General features: G+C 49.3%; 1 protein-coding gene across 1 annotated transcript; it reads left to right on the top strand.

Moving 5' to 3' along the window:
• The first annotated feature begins 1,512 nt into the window (after window positions 1-1,512).
• Window positions 1,513-15,525, top strand: EXOSC1 (exosome component 1). The gene is made up of 8 exons (XM_073552864.1): window positions 1,513-1,635; window positions 4,819-4,934; window positions 5,821-5,895; window positions 7,252-7,340; window positions 7,573-7,606; window positions 8,230-8,280; window positions 8,417-8,501; window positions 15,233-15,525. Exons 1-8 carry the CDS (start codon window positions 1,608-1,610, stop codon window positions 15,337-15,339), a joined length of 585 nt encoding a protein of 194 aa, XP_073408965.1. The 5' UTR covers window positions 1,513-1,607; the 3' UTR covers window positions 15,340-15,525.
• Window positions 15,526-18,773: the final 3,248 nt, after the last annotated feature.

The raw sequence follows: 18,773 nt of genomic DNA, 5'->3' as shown, positions 1-18,773 counted from the left end.
AAACAGACACTTTGGCTGATGTTTTAGAGGCGCTGATGTGAGGCACGTCTGTTCAGCTCCAGGCCATTCCCCTCCCCCGGCGCTCAGGCTCTAGTCCTCTTCCTCTCTGAAGACACATTTTGCATACTCTTTCAGTAATGGAAAAGTCTATCTCCACTGAATACAGATTTGACCCAGGAATGGAGTGCGATCGATCAATCTAGGAGAAAGCAGCAGATTTCTCTGAGATATACTGTATATTACAAAGTTTCTTATTTTAATGTGAACTATTGATTTATGAAATAAAAATGTTCATTGGTGTTGAACCCCCTTCATGACCAATTACATATAGATACGTCATCGGTCGCGTCCCTGCATTTGGTGCGGCGGCTCCAGGCCTGAGCCCGCATCTTTCCCTGCACATGACATCTGATCAGTGCATCTAAGAGCCGCGGGTGGAATCGCAATCCACCCGCGGCATTTAACTCATGCATCCTTCGTGCTTACAGGAAATGCGTTTTGGCGCCCCTATCATATGATCGTGGGGCGCCGATGGATTGTCATGACTGCCAGCCAGGGGTCTGCAGAAGACACCCCCCCCGTCCTCGTCATTGAGACCTGCGGGATATAAATTAGGAGATCAGTGTTTTTGCTACACATAACACAGACGATCCCAAGATCGCAGTTTCAAGTCTCCTAAGGAGAATTTTGAAGCAAGTAAAGAAAAAAAAGTTTTTAATTTTTTTCTTAAAAAAACCTACAAGTTCAAATTCACCCGACCCGAGATCTCGAAAAATGGAGACGCTACGAGTATTGGAAAATGGCGACTTTTTTTTTTTTTTTTTTAGAACCTAGACATGTTTGGTGTCTATAAACTCGTAATGACCCGGAGAATCATAATGGCAGGTCAGTTTAAGCATTTAATGAACCTGGTGAATAAAAAGCCCAAAAAACTATTGTGGAATTACACTTTTTTTAAATTTTGTTTTCAATTTCATGCATTTGGAATTTTCCGTTTTCCAGTACACGACATGGTAAAAACCAATGTTGTCGTTCAAAAGTACATTTTGGCCTACAAAAAAAAAACAAAACAAAAAAAAAACCCAAGCCCTCATGTGGCCATATTGACTGAAAAATAAAAACGTTATGGCTCTGGGAAGGAGGGGAGGGACAAAATGGAAACGAAGAATTGCAAGGTGGTGAAGGGGTTAAGCTAAAACTGGGTTTATTAAGTGGAACCCAGCGGTCGCTTCTAGTAGCGTCTCCATCGGTTTTGTAATGGACTTGAATAACACATAACCCAATGAATTTGGTGGAAAATACAATAAATAATCCATTGAGAGTACTACATTGATGTATTATGTAAATATTTACACCTGTTCCCCTTTTTTTTCTGTATTATTCACATTCTCTGCACAGTAAGTTACAATACACTCTGGAAAGTATCTGTGGGCAGCTTTCCCTCACTAAACATGGCTGCCGCCGGTCTGCAGACCTCTCGCAGCTGATTGGCTGGTCCACTTCGCAAATAGTCCAATTGTCTGCGGACATGTTAATACACCACGTGATATTGCATCATCCAATCATAGCGTGGCTTCCTACTGCGTGTCAAATCCCACGTGGATCTGATGGCGGCTGTTCGGTGCTGCGTCCCCGGTGAGTGCGGGAGAGGAGAACAGCCGGTAGTGAGCGGAGTGGTCCGTTACTGGCCGTCTGCACGGTCATGTGCGAAGAGCGACAACAGAGACAAGACTCCTTCCGATAATTGGTGCTTTTTTAGTATATAGCTGTGGATTGGATTGAGATTGCTGTCTGCTTGCTGAGACTTGTAGTTCCACGCTGTTTGTTTAGCTTGTTTTTAGTATGTGCACACTAAACGCTTAGGATGTGTTCACACGGGGCAGATACGCCGTAGAGTTGGGTGAAAAAATTATTTTGTGTAGAAACTGGACCCAATGATCCCAGCGACCGCCATGGGGTCGTGCGCGGCGGTCCCAGTGACCACCATGGGGTCGTGCGTGGCGGTCCCAGCGATCGCCATAGGGTCGTGCGTAGCGGTCCCAGTGACCACCATGGGGTCGTGCGTGGCGGTCCCAGCGATCGCCATAGGGTCGTGCGTAGCGGTCCCAGTGACCACCATGGGGTCGTGCGCGGCGGTCCCAGCGATCGCCATAGGGTCGTGCGCAGCGGTCCCAGCGACCACCATGGGGTCGTGCGCGGCGGTCCCAGCGATCGCCATGGGGTCGTGCGTGGCGGTCCCAGCGATCGCCATGGGGTCGTGCGCGGCGGTCCCAGCGATCGCCATGGGGTCGTGCGCGGCGGTCCCAGCGACCGCCATGGGGTCGTGCGCGGCGGTCCCAGCGACCGCCATGGGGTCGTGCGCGGCGGTCCCAGCGACCGCCATGGGGTCGTGCGCGGCGGTCCCAGCGACCGCCATGGGGTCGTGCGCGGCGGTCCCAGCGACCGCCATGGGGTCGGCGGCAGGGTTTCTGCAGTCTTATATGGACGTAGATCTCGTATACTCACAGAATTATGGGTTGTTGGTTTTTTTTTTGTTTTTTTTTTTTGGTCGCACCTTCCACCAAAATAATGCAATAAAAACACGTCAAAACATTGTATTTGGCCCATAATGGTGCCAATAATGACGAGGGCTCTGTGTGCAAAAAAATAAGTCCTGACACCGCTCCGTCCATAGAAAAACAAGGGTTATAACTGTAGGAAAATGCGACGCGTATCACGTTTATTCTGTATAAGGCCACGTTCACACAGTCAGTATTTGTAAGCCAAAACCAGGAGTGGGTGATAAATCCAGAAGTGGTGACATGTTTCTCTATTATACTCTTCCTCTGATTGTTCCACTCCTGGTTTCGGCTTACAAATACCGGTGTAAAATACTGACCGAAATACTGAACGTGTGACCGTAGCTAAATACTGTTATGATTTTTTTTTTTTTTAAGCCACTAAAATATACACTCACTGGCCACTTTATTAGGTACACCTGTCCAACTGTGTGTTAAGACTTAATTTCTAATCAGCCAATCACATGGCGGCAACTCAGTGCATTTAGGCATGTAGACATGGTCAAGACAATCTCCTGCAGTTCAAACCGAGCATCAGTATGGGGAAGAAAGGTGATTTGAGTGCCTTTGAACGTGGCATGATTGTTGGTGCCAGAAGGGCTGGTCTGAGTATTTCAGAAACTGCTGATCTACTGGGATTTTCACGCACAACCATCTCTAGGGTTTACAGAGAATGGTCCGAAAAAGAAAAAAAATCCAGTGAGCGGCAGTTCTGTGGCCGGAAATGCCTTGTTGATGCCAGAGGTCAGAGGAGAATGGGCATACTGGTTCGAGCTGATAGAAAGGCAACAGTGACTCAAATTGCCACCCGTTACAACCAAGGTAGGCAGAAGAGCATCTCTGAACGCACAGTGCGTCGAACTTTGAGGCAGATGGGCTACAGCAGCAGAAGACCACACTGGGTACCACTCCTCTCAGCTAAGAACAGGCATCTGATGGCTACTTTCAGCAGGATAATGCGCCATGTCATAAAGCTCGAATCATCTCAGATTGGTTTCTTGAACATGACAATGAGTTCACTGTACTCAAATGGCCTCCTCAGTCACCAGATCTCAATCCAATAGAGCATCTTTGGGATGTGGTGGAACGGGAGATTCGCATCAGGGATGTGCAGCCGACAAATCTGCGCCAACTGTGTGATGCCATCATGTCAATATGGTCCAAAATCTCTGAGGAATGCTTCCAGCACCTTGTTGAATCTCTGCCACGAAGAATTGAGGCAGTTCTGAAGGCAAAAGGGGGTCCAACCCGTTACTAGCATGGTGTACCTAATAAAGTGGCCAGTGAGTGTATACCGGTGTGTATATATTTTATTGTACAGACCTGAAGAATCATTCTTTTTCCACATGGTGAGCACTGCAAAAACTACCCCCCCAAAAAAAACCAATGTAGTTAAAAAGGAAATTGTCTGAGACAGGAACAGGTTGTTGGCGTTGCACTTTTTTTTTTTTTTTCCCTTTTTCCTCCTCAGGTGTGGGCTATCCTAAAATAACAGAAGCATGCTCCCCTCCTGTTCAGTGGTTGTCGCTGTCCAGGTGTCACAGAACTACTGCAGTCTGTGATTGGTTGCAGCGTTAAGGTGACTGGAACTGCACCTCATTAGGGAAATATGCAGTGATGCACTGTGTCTGTTTCATGACCGCTGCTATCTGTCACAGGCTTCAGTGGCATTGTGCCATGTACGGCGGCGCGTGTGGCGGCTGCCCTGGGTGTAGGGAGGCGCGTGTGGCGGCTGCCCTGGGTGTAGGGAGGCGCGTGTGGCGGCTGCCCTGGGTGTAGGGAGGGGCGTGTGGCGGCTGCCCTGGGTGTAGGGAGGGGCGTGTGGCGGCTGCCCTGGGTGTAGGGAGGGGCGTGTGGCGGCTGCCCTGGGTGTAGGGAGGGGCGTGTGGAGGCTGCCCTGGGTGTAGGGAGGGGCGTGTGGCGGCTGCCCTGGGTGTAGGGAGGCGCGTGTGGCGGCTGCCCTGGGTGTAGGGAGGGGCGTGTGGCGGCTGCCCTGGGTGTAGGGAGGCGCGTGTGGCGGCTGCCCTGGGTGTAGGGAGGCGCGTGTGGCGGCTGCCCTGGGTGTAGGGAGGCGCGTGTGGCGGCTGCCCTGGGTGTAGGGAGGCGGCAGGAGGGCGTATATGCAGTCTGAGATCTCTGGCATCAATACAGGCTGAACCTGCCAGATCCTAACTTTGGTCATGGAAAATGTAGTGATAATCTGCGCCAGAGCAGTATGGCGACGTTATGTCCACATGTACTGATCATATGTGTCTTTCAGGAGAGCGTCTGTGCAGCTTGGAGGAATGTTCGCCCGGCTACGGGACTTACTGCAAACACGGCTACGTCTTCTCCTCGCTGTCTGGATATGTGGTGAAGAAGAGCGACAATGGCCTGGTGAGGAGTGTTCACACCTTCTGGTTTTGTGTCGGGGCGACCTATTACATGTAGTGCCGGCGATGTGAAGACCATACCTATAGGAGGAATCCTCCAAATTCCGGCTCTGCACCATACAGCATTTTGCTTTGCTCTCTCCTATGTTACCTTGCTGTAAAGCTGAAGTTTCCCAAAACGTTGCCGACTATAACTGTGAGGAGAATTGGTAAAGGCGTTGTCCGGGACTTACAATATCGATGGCTCATTGTCATAAATGGGGACAATTGCAAAGAACTTATAAAAACCTTTGCAGTTTACCCCTTATTAAAAATCTGTACTGTCCATAAGAATGGAGGGATGTTTAATTTCATAGTTTACAATTCGCTGCCACCTTTGCGGTCTGTCAGAGGTGGCCAGTTTCCTTGGCCAGGACAGCGACCGTTGCCAGCTCTTTGCTGTAAAGCTTACAGGTGCTTCTCTGAATCCGGCCTCCAGGGCCCTTGCCCGGCTCCGAAGCTGTGGAGCTTTGTCTACCATGCTGTTGGTCTGGGCTGTTAGTGTGCAGCGCCTGTACAGAACGCCATCAGGCCGGTAGCAGTGAGAACCTGGAGTCAGATCTGAACAGCCATTGTGTGGCTTTAGGACGCTGCGTAGCCCTCGCCTTGGTGATGTCATTATTGATTAAATGTCAGCTTGTACAGATCTCGGCACTGGAGTGACTGGCAGGGGATGTGTAGGGGAATACACTCCGGGGCCATAATACAACGCAGAATATTAGAAAGGGGCGCTATATGTAGATTTTTTTTGTTTGTTTCTTTGGTGACCCTAATAATATTTCCTAGAAGTGTAGAGCTCCCGATACTGGCACATAGTCCTTCCCCACCACTGACGTGTGTTCTTTGTGTAGATGCCGGTGATCTCGGTAGTGAGGGACACAGACTCCCATCTTCTGCCTGACGTGGGCTCTATAGTGACTTGTAAGGTGAGTAGTTCTACCTCTCTGCCATGTCATGTGTATAAAGACTACCCCTGTTCATGTAGCTTTCATAGAATTCATCATCTTTCCCCCATCTCACGTGACCCCCCCCCCATGAACCTATCAATTACAGTAAATGACTGCCCACTCTCCCCAGTCCCACAAGCTCGCTGCCTCGGAGTAATCCTTGACGCTGATCTCTCCTTCAAACCACATATCCAAGCCCTTTCCACTTCCTGCCGACTTCAACTCAAAAATATTTCACGAATCCGTTCATTCCTCACCCAAGAATCTGCAGAAACTCTAGTCCATGCCCTCATCATCTCTCGCCTTGACTACTGCAACCTCCTGCTCTGTGGCCTCCCCTCAAACACTCTCGCACCCCTCCAATCTATTCTAAACTCTGCTGCCCGACTAATCCACCTGTCCCCCCGCTATTCCCCAGCTTCTCCCCTCTGTCAATCCCTTCACTGGCTCCCAATTGCCCAGAGACTCCATTACAAAACCCTAACCATGACATACAAAGCCATCCACAACCTGTCTCCTCCATACGTCTGTGACCTCGTCTCCTGGTACCTTCCCGCACGCAACCTCCAATCCTCACAAGATCTCCTTCTCTACTCCCCTCTTATCTCCTCTTCCCACAATCGCATACAAGATTTCTCTCGCGCATCACCCCTACTCTGGAACTTTCTACCACAACATATCAGACTCTCACCTACCATCGAAACCTTCAAAAAGAGCCTGAAGACCCACCTCTTCCGACAAGCCTACAACCTGCAGTAACCACCGATCAACCAAACCGCTGCACGACCAGCTCTACCCTCGTCTACTGTATCCTCACCCATCCCTTGTAGATTGTGAGCCCTCGCGGGCAGGGTCCTCTCTCCTCCTGTACCAGTTATGACTTGTATTGTTTAAGATTATTGTACTTGTTTTTATTATGTATACCCCTCCTTACATGTAAAGCGCCATGGAATAAATGGCGCTGTAACAATAAATAATAATAATAATAGTTGTGGACCCCCCCCCCCACACACACACATCCCATGAGTCAGAACAGAGCGCCTCCAGCAAACATCTGACCCAGTCTGTTGGTCCTGAGAACTTGTGGGGGCTCGAGAGACAGCGGAGTCCCAGCACCAGTGTGAACAGCATTGCCGGATGGAGGAAGAGACTGAGCAGAGGGCAGATGGCGCCCCCTTCTGTTGCTTTGTCACAGTGCTGGATTGGTCCTTTGTTGCTATCGCGGGGGGCGGTACACGGTTGGAAATTTGTCACTAGGGGGCACTTGGCTTGAAAAGTTTTAAACACCTGCTGTACGGGACGGGTCATTCATTACTTTTGTGCTTTTAATTGCAGGTGATGAGCATAAATCCAAGGTTTGCTAAAGTCCAGATCATGTATATCGGGGCAGCGGCGCTCAAAAACACATTCAGAGGGACGATCAGGTAAGACTTAGTTACATGTAAGGCACCATAGGGGTCAGGAAAACTACAAGCCCCCCATTGTTTGCAGTTGTTGTAAAATTGGTGTGGCACAAAGGGGGCAAATGACCTTTCACGGTGGCATTACCTAGGGCTTAGGGGCTCCACAATATGAGAGAGGTGAGAGGTTTGGACGCAAGATGAGTCTACCAATTGTATGTATGCATATTATTTATTATTTTTCCTTCTAATATAGGAAAGAAGACATCAGAGCAACCGAGAAAGATAAGGTAATGCACAAATCTAGTAGTCTTCATTGGCGCACGTTGGGCTTAATTGCCGAAAGCGATTTATGTTTAGTATTGTCAGCAAATTGCAGATTGCAGTGGTGACCGATACCCCTTGTTTTCCTTGTGACGCAGTCGTCTAAGTCTGCTGTAGGCGCTCATCGCTTGCACCTTGGTCCTCCTGTGAAGCTAATCCTGGTGCGGCTTCTGTTTTTTTGTTTTGTTTTTAGGTGGAGCGTGGGATTTTTTTTTTTTTTTTTTTTTCATTACAGTACATGGTAAAATTAATGCCATTTGAAGAGACAAGCATGAGTTTGTTTTGAATGACATCAATCCACATAATGTAAAAAAATTAAATGAAGTCCCCCACCCGCCCCAAAAAATCAGGAAAACAAAAAAGTTCTCATTTGACTGTAGTGACGAAAGTGAAAAAGAATTGGCTCTTACCAGAAGTTGAGTTAAAAATGGAAGCCGAGAAGTGAAAAAATTTCCATTTTAGGAAGGAATTTAAGTATCGGTGAGATGGGCAGAAACGTTCTGTGGGTCGCATACAATGTAAATTGTTACCTGGTGACCGGGACTTTACTTTTCTTTATTTTGTTTACTTTTTTGCTTTTCTTTTGCAGGTTGAAGTGTACAAAAGTTTTCGCCCAGGAGATATAGTTGTAGCAAGAGTTGTATCCTTGTTGTAGACATATAAAATGACCGGCGTCTCCTCGGTACTCGCCATGAGTATGAGAAAGGCGTTGGTTCCCAGTAATCAGCAATTATTGTAAAGCGGGAATTTCCGGAGCTTCCTTACATCACACACAGATATCATTAGGAGACGCTCAGTCCAATTATCTGCTGACGACAGCGGAGAATGAGTTAGGAGTGGTGGTGGCACATGGCGAAGCTGGTGAGTGCAGATATGTGATGGGCATTACATGGCCTAATATATAACACCGTGCTCCAGCATACACCGGGTATCTACCCTGCCTGCTCATACATGTGATGTCCTTCCTGGCGGAGGACAACAGGCAGCCAAGATCTCATGAAACATGTGCCGCAGGGATTGTCCTCCTTCTCGTAATACCTTTTTTTTTTTTTTTTGCTTCTCAAATACAGATTTTGGGGGTGTTAAAAAAAATAATTTTTGGAATTGAGTTTCTTTTGAAAATTTTGCACTGTTTTGTAGGCTATAGACTCTGCATTGCACTGACTATTGCTGACTTCAGAATAAGTTAACTGAGGGTCCATAAGTGAGCTCATTCTCAATGGAGTTTCTAACTATTTTGCTTTTTTTTTTTTTTTTTTTTTTTTTTCCTCCCTCCCCCTGAGCCCTTCTGTTGATTTACGACCACATCTAATACGCAGGGAAACAAAGAGCCTGTAAAAGCCAAACAGTGCAGAATTTTTAATAACCCAATTGCAAAAATTTTTTTCACGTTCGCCTTATTGGGGGGACACAGAGACCATGGGTGTACGCTGCTGCCACTAGGAGGCTGACACTATGCACAAAAAAAGTTAGCTCCTCCTCCGCAGTGTACACCCCACCGACCGGCAGGGCATTCCTCAGTTTAGCTTAGTGTCAGTAGGAGGTGGACACGGGTCTTTAATTAGACCCATATCTACCTCGATGTGCGTCGTTTCTTTTCAGGTTTTCCCGGAGGGATATAGTGTGAATGGTCACATCTGTACTCCCACAAGGAGTGTGTGAGTACGGCGTGTACTGCCACCCCGTATCCTCACAGTTCTCCGTAGCAGGACCACCAGCCTTCCAGGCGGACGCCAACACGAAGATGTGTCAGCGATCCAGAGGGTCCTCGTCGCCAGTCTCCCACCCACTCGCCTACCAGAGCCTGTCGGTTGGTTGAGACGCAGACTCTTCATGTACAGGTACTCTCCCGGGACGGGTAAGTATGGGGACCCTTTGGCCGGCAGCATTCCTCCCCGAGGGCACGTTTGCAGCGTCTTCCCTGGAGCAGGGATGCGGTGGCGCTGCGAACTCCTGCGCCCATCCTGCTCCTACAGCCAGCCCCTTCACCTCCCTCTTTTACCCCGACTCTCCGATTGGGTATTTCAGGGTCCTCTCGCGGCGGCGCTCACTTTGCGGCACCTCCGCGCCGACCCCGTGCTGACAGGCGGCCGCCGCTACTAATTTAGGCCCCGGCTTCTGTCGGGCCTACCTTAGCGTCACGGCCACGCCCCCCGCCCCTTTCTTCTAAGCGGGCTTCTCTCACGCCCGTTCCAGGCCCTCCCACCGCCCTTCTTAGCCTGTTCCTGGCCAGGGGTGGCGCCGGATTCAGCAGGCACTTAGCTCCGCCCTCCTTCCCCTGGGAGCGCGTTTTTCCCGGTTTCATCTCAGGCGGTCGCCATCTTTGCAGCTGCACAGCCGGACGCCCCTGTCAGCTGGATATCGCTCCCTGGGCCTGCCAGCCGGATATTGCGCTGTCCTGCATCTGCAGAGAGGTGGATACCTTCGTCTCTGGGGTCACCGGACCGTGAGTAGCTCTGCATCTGCAGGCTGACAACCTTCTCTGCACCCTGTCCCCCCAACCTTCCGGCACTACCTCAGGTTTCACTATGTCTAACTCCAAATCTGACCGTAACCGCCCTGTGGCTCCTCCCTGCACTCTAGTCAAGTTCTTTGCATGCTCTTCTTGCAATCGTAAACTTCACTCAGGTAGTCCACTTCCCTCTGCCTGGATTGTAGCAATCCTAGTCAACCTGACGCCCCCCAGGAGCCATCTAGGGCCCCAGGCGAGAGTGAACCCCCCCCCATGCCCGGCTGGGCCTCGTCTCTATCACAGTCAGTGGCAGACCCCTCACCAGGGTGTCTCAGTCCCTAGTAGCCATTCTGGATAAGTTACCCCTGGACACCTCTACAGGGTCCAGCAGGCCTCAAGGGGTTCCATCTGAGTCGGCCAGCGTTAGTCGCAAAAGACCCAGGCAGGATCTCCAGCCGGAATCCTCTCCTCGCCCCATGTCACCACATAGTCCTTCTCGGCAGCCTCCCTCCCGGGCCTCCTCTCCCGAGTCAGGTGATGCGCTCTCGGACAGGTCATCTGAGGGGATCTTAGAGCTGGATTCAGACCAGGATGCGAACATGAGGGTTACTGTACAGAACCTCATTGCAGCAATCCATCAGACCTTTGACATTGCTGACCCCCCCCTGCGAAATCCTCAGATCAGGAGGTTTCGTTCAGACGGGAGGAAACACCCTCCAGGGTATTCCCTTTACATTCCGAGTTTAGAAAGATTTTTACCAGGGAAAGAGGAGATCCGACCAGACGCTTTCAAAGAGGAAAGCGTCTCGGCGTTCTGTACCCGTTTGCTAAAGAGCTCACGGACAACTGGTCTGTCTCCCCCTCGGTCGACCCGCCCGTGTCCAGGCTTTCTACTAACACGGTTCTCCCGCTTTCAGGCGTGGCGTCTCTGAAGGATTCTAATGATAGGATTATAGAATCCCTGGCGAAGTCTGCCTTCGAAGCGGCTTCAACGGCGGTATGCCCAATTTTTGCTTCATCTTGGGCAGCAAAGGCCATAGCTACTTGGGCAGAGGATCTTCGTCAGGGCATCCTATAGAAAGCACAACCAGATCGATTGGCCGATCTCGCCAATCAGATTTCCCATGCAGGGGATTATCTGCTTTCTGCTTCTTTGGATGCCGCATCCTGCGCAGTCCAGGCTTCAAGTAACGTTGTGGCAATTCGACGTACAATTTGGCTCAAGGCCTGGCAGGCGGACCTGTCTTCTAAAAAGTCTCTTACTAATCTGCCTTTTCAGGGAGGGCGCCTCTTTGGATCCCACCTGGACCAGATTATTAAGGACGCCACCGGTGGCACGAGTTCTCTCCTGCCTCAGTCCAAGCCTCGCAGACCTCCACTAAGGGGTCAGTTTCGACCCTTTCGGGCTTTCCGCCGTTTCAATACGGCGGAGAACCCATCCAACCAACAGAGACCGCAGGCGCGCCAAGACAGAAAGTTTCCTTCAGGCCCACTCCTTCCTGGCGATCCCACTCTGACTATCGTCGGACTCCCGAGGGTCCCTTCCAATTGGGAGGTCGACTTCTCTTCTTCAGGGACGTCTGGCTAGCCTCAGTAGAGGACGCTTGGGTCAGGGAGGTTGTATCGTCAGGATACAAGATAGAGTTCGTCTCTCTTCCACGGAATCGTTTCTTCGAATCCCGTCCTCCAAAAGATCCAGCTTTGGTCCCGGGGTTCTTTACGGCCATCGACTCTCTCCTCAGTTCCGGGGTGATTGTGCCCGAATCGGAGCGGTTTACAGGGTTTTATTCAAACCTATTTGTCGTGCCGAAAAAAGACGGGGCGGTCCGACCCATCTTGGATCTCAAGCTGCTCAACAAGAGTCCGTCTTCGCCACTTCCGGATGGAGTCGGTTCATTCAGTAATCGCTTCCATGGAGGAGCAGGAATTCATGTGTTCAATAGGCATCCAAGATGCCTATCTACATGTTCCCATATTCTCCGGACATCAGAAGTTCCTGTGTTTTGCGGTTCGCCAGGAACATTACCAGTTCGTCGCGCTGCCCTTCGGTCTCCCCACGGCTCCCAGAGTCTTCACGAAGATCATGGCTGTGTTGATGGCCTTGTTGAGGATCAGAGATCTCGTTCTTTTTCCGTACCTCGACGATATTCTGATCAAAGCTCCCTCTTTTCAACAGGCACGCCGAAGTTTGACGATCGTCCTAGACACTCTTTCCAATTTCGGGTGGATCGTCAACAGGAAAAAGTCCTGTCTGGTTCCTACTCAACGTCTTGTGTTTCTGGACCTCCTGTTCGACACTCGTCGGTCAAGGGTCTTTCTCCCACAAGAGAAGATTCTCTCCCTGCGGCAGGATGTACAATCGCTGCAGACCACACGATTTTCTGTCCCTCCGAACAACCATGAGGGTCCTGGGAAAGATGGTGGCGGCGATAGAGGCAGTTCCCTTTTCCCAATTTCACGCCAGACCTCTCCAACACGCCATTTTGTCGAGGTGGAACAGGTCGGCTCTGTCCCTGGATCGCCCTGTTCGTCTTTCATGCTGGATCAAGCGGTCACTCAACTGGTGGTTGGCGTCACCTCTCATCCTCTTGAGGCGGTCTTTTCTTCCTGTTCACTGGCAGATTGTAACAACGGATGCCAGCCTCCTCGGCTGGGGTGCAGTGTTCCGCCATCACACTGTTCAGGGTCGTTGGTCGACTCAGGAATCTGCTCTGCCGATCAACGTCCTAGAGATACGAGCGATCCATCTGGCTCTCGTCCACTGGGAGAGGCTCCTCAGGGGCCTGCCTGTCCGGATTCAGACCATGCCACAGCGGTGGCATATGTCAACCGCCAAGGAGGGACACGGAGTGTCTCAGCCCTGGCAGAAGTGTCCAAGATCCTTCAGTGGGCAGAGATTTCGGTACCGATAATCTCCGGGGTACACATTCCCGGCGTAGACAACTGGGCCGCCGATTTTCTCAGCCGCGAGGGTCTCGCGGCAGGAGAGTGGTCCCTACATCCGGAGGTATTTCTTCAGCTCTGCCGTCGTTGGGGAACCCCGAACGTCGATCTGCTAGCTTCTCGCCTCAACAGGAAAGTCCCACAGTTTTTGTATCCAGGGCTCGAGATCCTCTCGCAGTGGGCGCCGACGCTCTGGCCATTCCTTGGTCGCAGTTCGAGCTCCCCTGCCTCTTCTTCCCAAGCTGTTGAAGAAGATCAAAGCAGAAGGAATTCCAGTCATTCTCATCTCCCCGAATTGGCCCAGAAGGTCTTGGTTCGTGGACATTGTCACCCTTCTCGCGGACGCCCCCTGGAAGCTTCCAGACAGGGCAGATCTGCTGTCTCAAGGCCCGATTTGCCACCCCAATTCTCGGCCGCTCAATTTGACGGCGTGGCTGTTGAGACCGAGGTTTTGAAACGAGCAGGATTCTCCAGTCGGGTAATTCATACCATGATTCGAGCCAGGAAGCCATCATCTTCCAAAATTTACTACCGTACTTGGAAGACCTATTTCACTTGGTGTGAGGCCAATAACATCGCGCCCTTGTGCTTTTCACTCCCTTCCGTTCTGGCATTTCTTCAGGCAGGGCTGGATGCGGGGCTTGCTCTCAGTTCCTTGAAGGGTCAAGTTTCGGCGCTGTCCATTTTGATTCAGAAGACGTTGGCCTCCCACCCTCAGGTCAAAACCTTTCTTCAGGGCGTGGCTCACACGGCTCCTCCGTATCGAGCGCCCGTGGATCCATGGGATCTTAATCTGGTTCTTGAGGTTCTGCAAGGTTTTCCTTTTGAACCTCTCAGGGATATTTCCCTTTCTCTCCTTTCTTGGAAGGTAGCTTTTCTGGTGGCCATCACTTCCATCCGGCGCGTGTCAGAATTGGCGGCTCTTTCTTGCCGCTCTCCTTTCTTGGTACATCACCAGGACAAGGTGGTTCTGCGGCCTCCGCCCTCTTTTCTTCCGAAGGTGGTGTCCTCCTTTCACCTCAATGAGGATCTTGTTCTGCCGTCCTTCTGTCCGAGTCCAACTCGCCCTCGGGAGCGGTCCCTAAACAAGCTGGATCTGGTCAGGGCGATGCGTCTGTCTAGGACGACTTCCTTGCGAAAGACACTCTCTTTTCGTCATTCCAGATGGGGCGCGGAAAGGTCACCCGGCTTCCAAAGCTACTATTGCTCTCTGGATCAGATCGGCAATTTTGGAGGCCTACCGGGTTAAGCATCGAGTGGCCCCTCCGGGGATCAGAGCGCACTCTACCCGGGCAGTGGGTGCTTCCTGGGCGGTACGCCACAGAGCCTCCGCGCTGCAGCTTTGCAAAGCTGCAACCTGGTCTTCGGTTCACACGTTTGTGAAATTCTACAAGGTCCACACCTACGCTTCGGCGGACGCCAGCCTAGGTAGAAGGATCCTACAGGCAGCGGTGGTGAGTCCACTGGCCTGATGTAAGTTTGTTTCCCACCCCAGGGACTGCTTTGGGACGTCCCATGGTCTGTGTCCCCCAATAAGGCGAACGAGAAAACAGGATTTTTTGGGTTGCTTACTGTAAAATCTGTTTCTCGGAGCCTTCATTGGGGGACACAGCACCCTCCCATGTTCTACAACTCCTGTTCTTACTTTGGTTGATTGGTTACAGTTGAGTTGTTTGTTCTGTTTTCAATCTATTCTGTTACTTCTCCTACTGCTTTCTCACTAACTGAGGAATTCCCTGCCGGTCGGTGGGGTGTACACTGCGGAGGAGGAGCTAACCTTTTTTTGTGCATAGTGTCAGCCTCCTAGTGGCAGCAGCATACGCCCGTGGTCTCTGTGTCCCCCAATGAAGGCTCCGAGAAACAGTTTTTACGGTAAGCAACCCAAAAATCCTGTTTTTTTTTGTTTTTTTTTTTGTCTTTATCCTGAAATATTTGCATTTAAATGGGTAGGTAAAAAAAGACCCCAAAAGTGGACAACCTTTTAAACTCCATGTTTTGAGGCATTTTTATTTATTTTTTTTTTTTAACTTATAGCATATTTTAGGCATGAGGTTTGCTCAGACTTCTCATCAGAAAAAAAAATTACATGTGCAAATTAAAAATAAAAAAATGCTTGAATTTCAGTTTACAAGCTGCAGAGAAACAGTGTGTGTGAAAGAAGACCAATTGTTAAAATGTGAAATGCTTACTTTTCCAGGGGCGACCATGGTGCCAATCAGCTGGTGTGAGATGCAGTGTCCGAAGACTCACATGAAGGAGCCTCGGAAAGTGGCGCGAGTGCAGCCCGAGTTTCTCCAGACATAACACTGTACTGCTGTATACTTGTATCTCACAGATTGGACACTTACAATATATTTACCACCATGTGGTTACATTAAAGCAAGGCTCAATTTTTTTTTTTTTTTTTACTTTTTTTTTTTTTTTTCCCTTCATTTCATCGCTACTTTTTAAACCTTTTGTTATACACAATAAATTGTTTTATGACTCTTAGCCTCTTTTTTTATTTTTTTTGTACTTTGTGGAGCGGGCGAGAAAGAAGTCATCTCATTGCAGATAACTGCGTTATATGGCCTCCAGCATCTGATCAATGTGAATGATTTTTTTGCGATTGGCAGCATTCAAAGGGGAGCAGGGTTTTGAAGGCCATATACTTGTTTTTGTTTTTTTTTCATGGAGGCTGCACTGTCTTCAAGTTTAGTCATTGTCAACCTCTTGCTCTTTTACCATCTTTTGAGTAGTTTCCTTGATACATTTTGGTAAAGACACAAACCCCATTTTTATCAATTAACAAAATGCAAAGTGAATGGGGGAAATGAAATCTAAATCACATAAGTATCTGCTGATCGCTCTTTACTGTCATCACTTTATCTCTGTTTGAAGGATTTCGGAAGGAGGTTGCTCTAAACATCTTGGAGAACTGACCCCAGATCTTCTGTGTATGAGGCTTGTGCGGATCCTTCTGTCTCTCCATGTGATCCCAGACAGACGGGATGATGTGAGTTCAGGGCTCTGTGGTGGCCGGATCATCACCCCCCAGGTCTCCTTGTTATTAATGACATTGGTTGGGGGGGGGGGGGTCGTTGTCTGGCTGTAGAATAAATTTGGAGACAATCGGACGATTGCCTAACACTGCAGTAGAAGTCCAAAACCTGTATAGATGGAGTCAAATTTATAAAATTTGGACTTCTGGAGGCCACCACTAGAGGGAGCTCATTGCAGCCTATTAGATAAAAGTGTGACTAAACTTTTGTGGCCCCTTAAATTCTCTGCAGATCAGGATTTTTAGATCCCCATGATTCCTCATGAGCCAGAAGAGCTCGCCTGCCTGAGGAGAGTACAGATGTGGGCAGGAGGAGAGCTTGTTGACTGCTGGGCCCCGCACTGATCAGCAGAAAGGAATTTTTATACCTGTTAGAATAGAGTGGAGGTGCGCATGCTCAACTTCCCCTCCATTTTCATTATTGCTATGGGTCTCTCCAATAGAATGAATGGAGCGTCAACCTATCATGTACTCCCGCTCCAAATAAGTGTCCCATCGATGACAACCATTCCTTGTTCTGTACATCAGTGCAGGCCCCAGTGGTCAGACTGCCACCACTGTGTAATTTATCGCCAATTGGGTGGATAGACTATAATGTGTTTTTACTGGACAACCCCTTTAAGGACCTAAAACATGTAAAATAATGCACCAAAGTTTGGTAACACATAGTTTTGTAAAGTAGTAAGTTGCGTGCTGCTCGCTCTTTAGGTCACCCTTTTTACAGCTCCAGGAATTAGAATCTGTCATTTGCAGCGCTGTACGGTGGCTCAGTGGTTAGCACTGCTGTCTTGCCGCGCTGAAGTCCTTGGTTTCAACCCCACCAAGTACAACATCTGCAAGGAGTTTGTATGTTCTCCCCGTGTTTGCAAGGGTTTACTCTGGTACTCCAGTTTCCTCCCATGCTTCTTGGCCAGTTTCTTTTGACCTCATGATTCTCATTTGGTCTGACATGCACTGTGAGCTGTGAGGTCTTCTATAGACAGGTGTGCGCCTTTACAAATCAAGACCTATCAGTTTAATTACACACAGCTGGACTCCAATGAAGGAGTAGAACCATCTCAAGGAGGATCACAAGGAAATGGACAGCATGTGACTTAAATATGAGTGTCTGAGCAAAGGGTCTGAATACTTATGACCATGTGATGTTTCAGTTTTTCATTTCTAATAAATTTGCAAAAAATTTCTACATTTGTTTTTCCAGTCAAGATAGGGTGCAGAGTGTACATTAATGAGAAAAAAATAACTTTTTTGAATTTACCAAATGGCTGCAATGAAACAGAGGGAAAAATGTGAGGCTATGTGCACACGCTGCGGATTGGTCTGCGGAACCGCAGATAAAACGGTGGATTAGGCTGCGGTTTATCACCTCTACAATGGAGGAGATGGTAAACCGCAGCGGAATCCGCAGAAAAGAAGTGACATGTAATTTCTTTCTGCGGATTCAAAACCGCAGCTTTTCCGCAGTTAAAAATCCGCAGCATGTGCACAGCGGATTGTAAATCCCATAGGATAACATGCTACTGTACACTGTCTGCAGATCCGCAGCTGCCAAAACCGCAGCGTGTGCACATAGCCTAAAGGGGTCTGAATACTTTCCATACCCACTGTATTTATAGGGACTTTAGCTTGTGAGCTCCAGTGATGATGTCTGTAACGTGCTGTGGAATTAATGATGCCATGTAAGTAAAATAAATACAAATTTGGGTATTACTATGGCAATCAAGGAATTTCCTGCAGCTGACAAACATTCCATAAGATTTTTTTATTCTTTTAGATAAACTTATAACCTCAGTACATATCTGGGCTGCAGAATTATGACAATAAGTAATTTACCTTGTCAATAGTTTGCACGGTTTTCTAGATATTCTGAACAGAACGTCCAAGGGGGGGGGGGGGGGGGGGGTGTTATGGCATTGAAATGGGAACTGGTCGTAACCTCCTACTCCAACCATGCCCTCTATAGCAACAACCCCACCCTCCATAGCTACAGGCCCTCATCACACAGTAACGAATTCTTCCCCTCTAGCAGCCTCAGTGCGGAGAGCAGACCACCCAGCTGCTCCTCCCCCAGACACACATCGTCCTGTATTCTGGGACAGGCTGCTCCCATCAGTATTTGTCATTAGAGACACAGTGCTCACATATACACTGCACCAAATCTGCTGCTGTGTGAAGACATCAGTGACACAGAGCTGTCTCATTCACACAGCAGAGGCTTTGTCACACAACAGATTACATCAGTGACTGCCATCCCCTGTGCAGATTAGAAGCTGCAGACCCCCATCACTGGCCATCACACAGTCTGTTCTCACTGCTGCCAGCAGCCTGGGACAGTGAGGGAAGGAATCACTGATAATGAGCTATGTATTGTAATCATGGAGTGTCCCAGAATACAGGACGATTTTCCCTCCTCACTAGTTTCACTTTCCATAGAACACTGTTCAGTGTGTGTCTGGGGGAGGAGCAGCTCTCTGCTCTCTGCACTGAGGCTGCTGGAGGGGGAGGATTTGTTACTGTGATGAGGGCTTCTTCATGTGGACGGGGAGGGCCTGTAGCTATGGAGGGTGGGGTTGTTGCTATAGAGGGCATGTTTGGAATAGAGTAGGAGGTTACGACCAGTTCTCATTTCAATGCCATAACACCCCCCCCCCCGCCCCTTGGACGTTCTGTTCAGAATATCTAGAAAACCGTGCAAACT

Source organism: Dendrobates tinctorius, unplaced genomic scaffold (genome assembly GCF_039654945.1).
Source record: "Dendrobates tinctorius isolate UK_male_01 unplaced genomic scaffold, ASM3965494v1 ptg000196l, whole genome shotgun sequence".
Taxonomy (NCBI): Eukaryota; Metazoa; Chordata; class Amphibia; order Anura; family Dendrobatidae; genus Dendrobates; species Dendrobates tinctorius.
The sequence above is the reverse complement of the archived record's forward strand: the minus strand, read 5'-3'. Positions and strand labels throughout refer to the sequence as shown.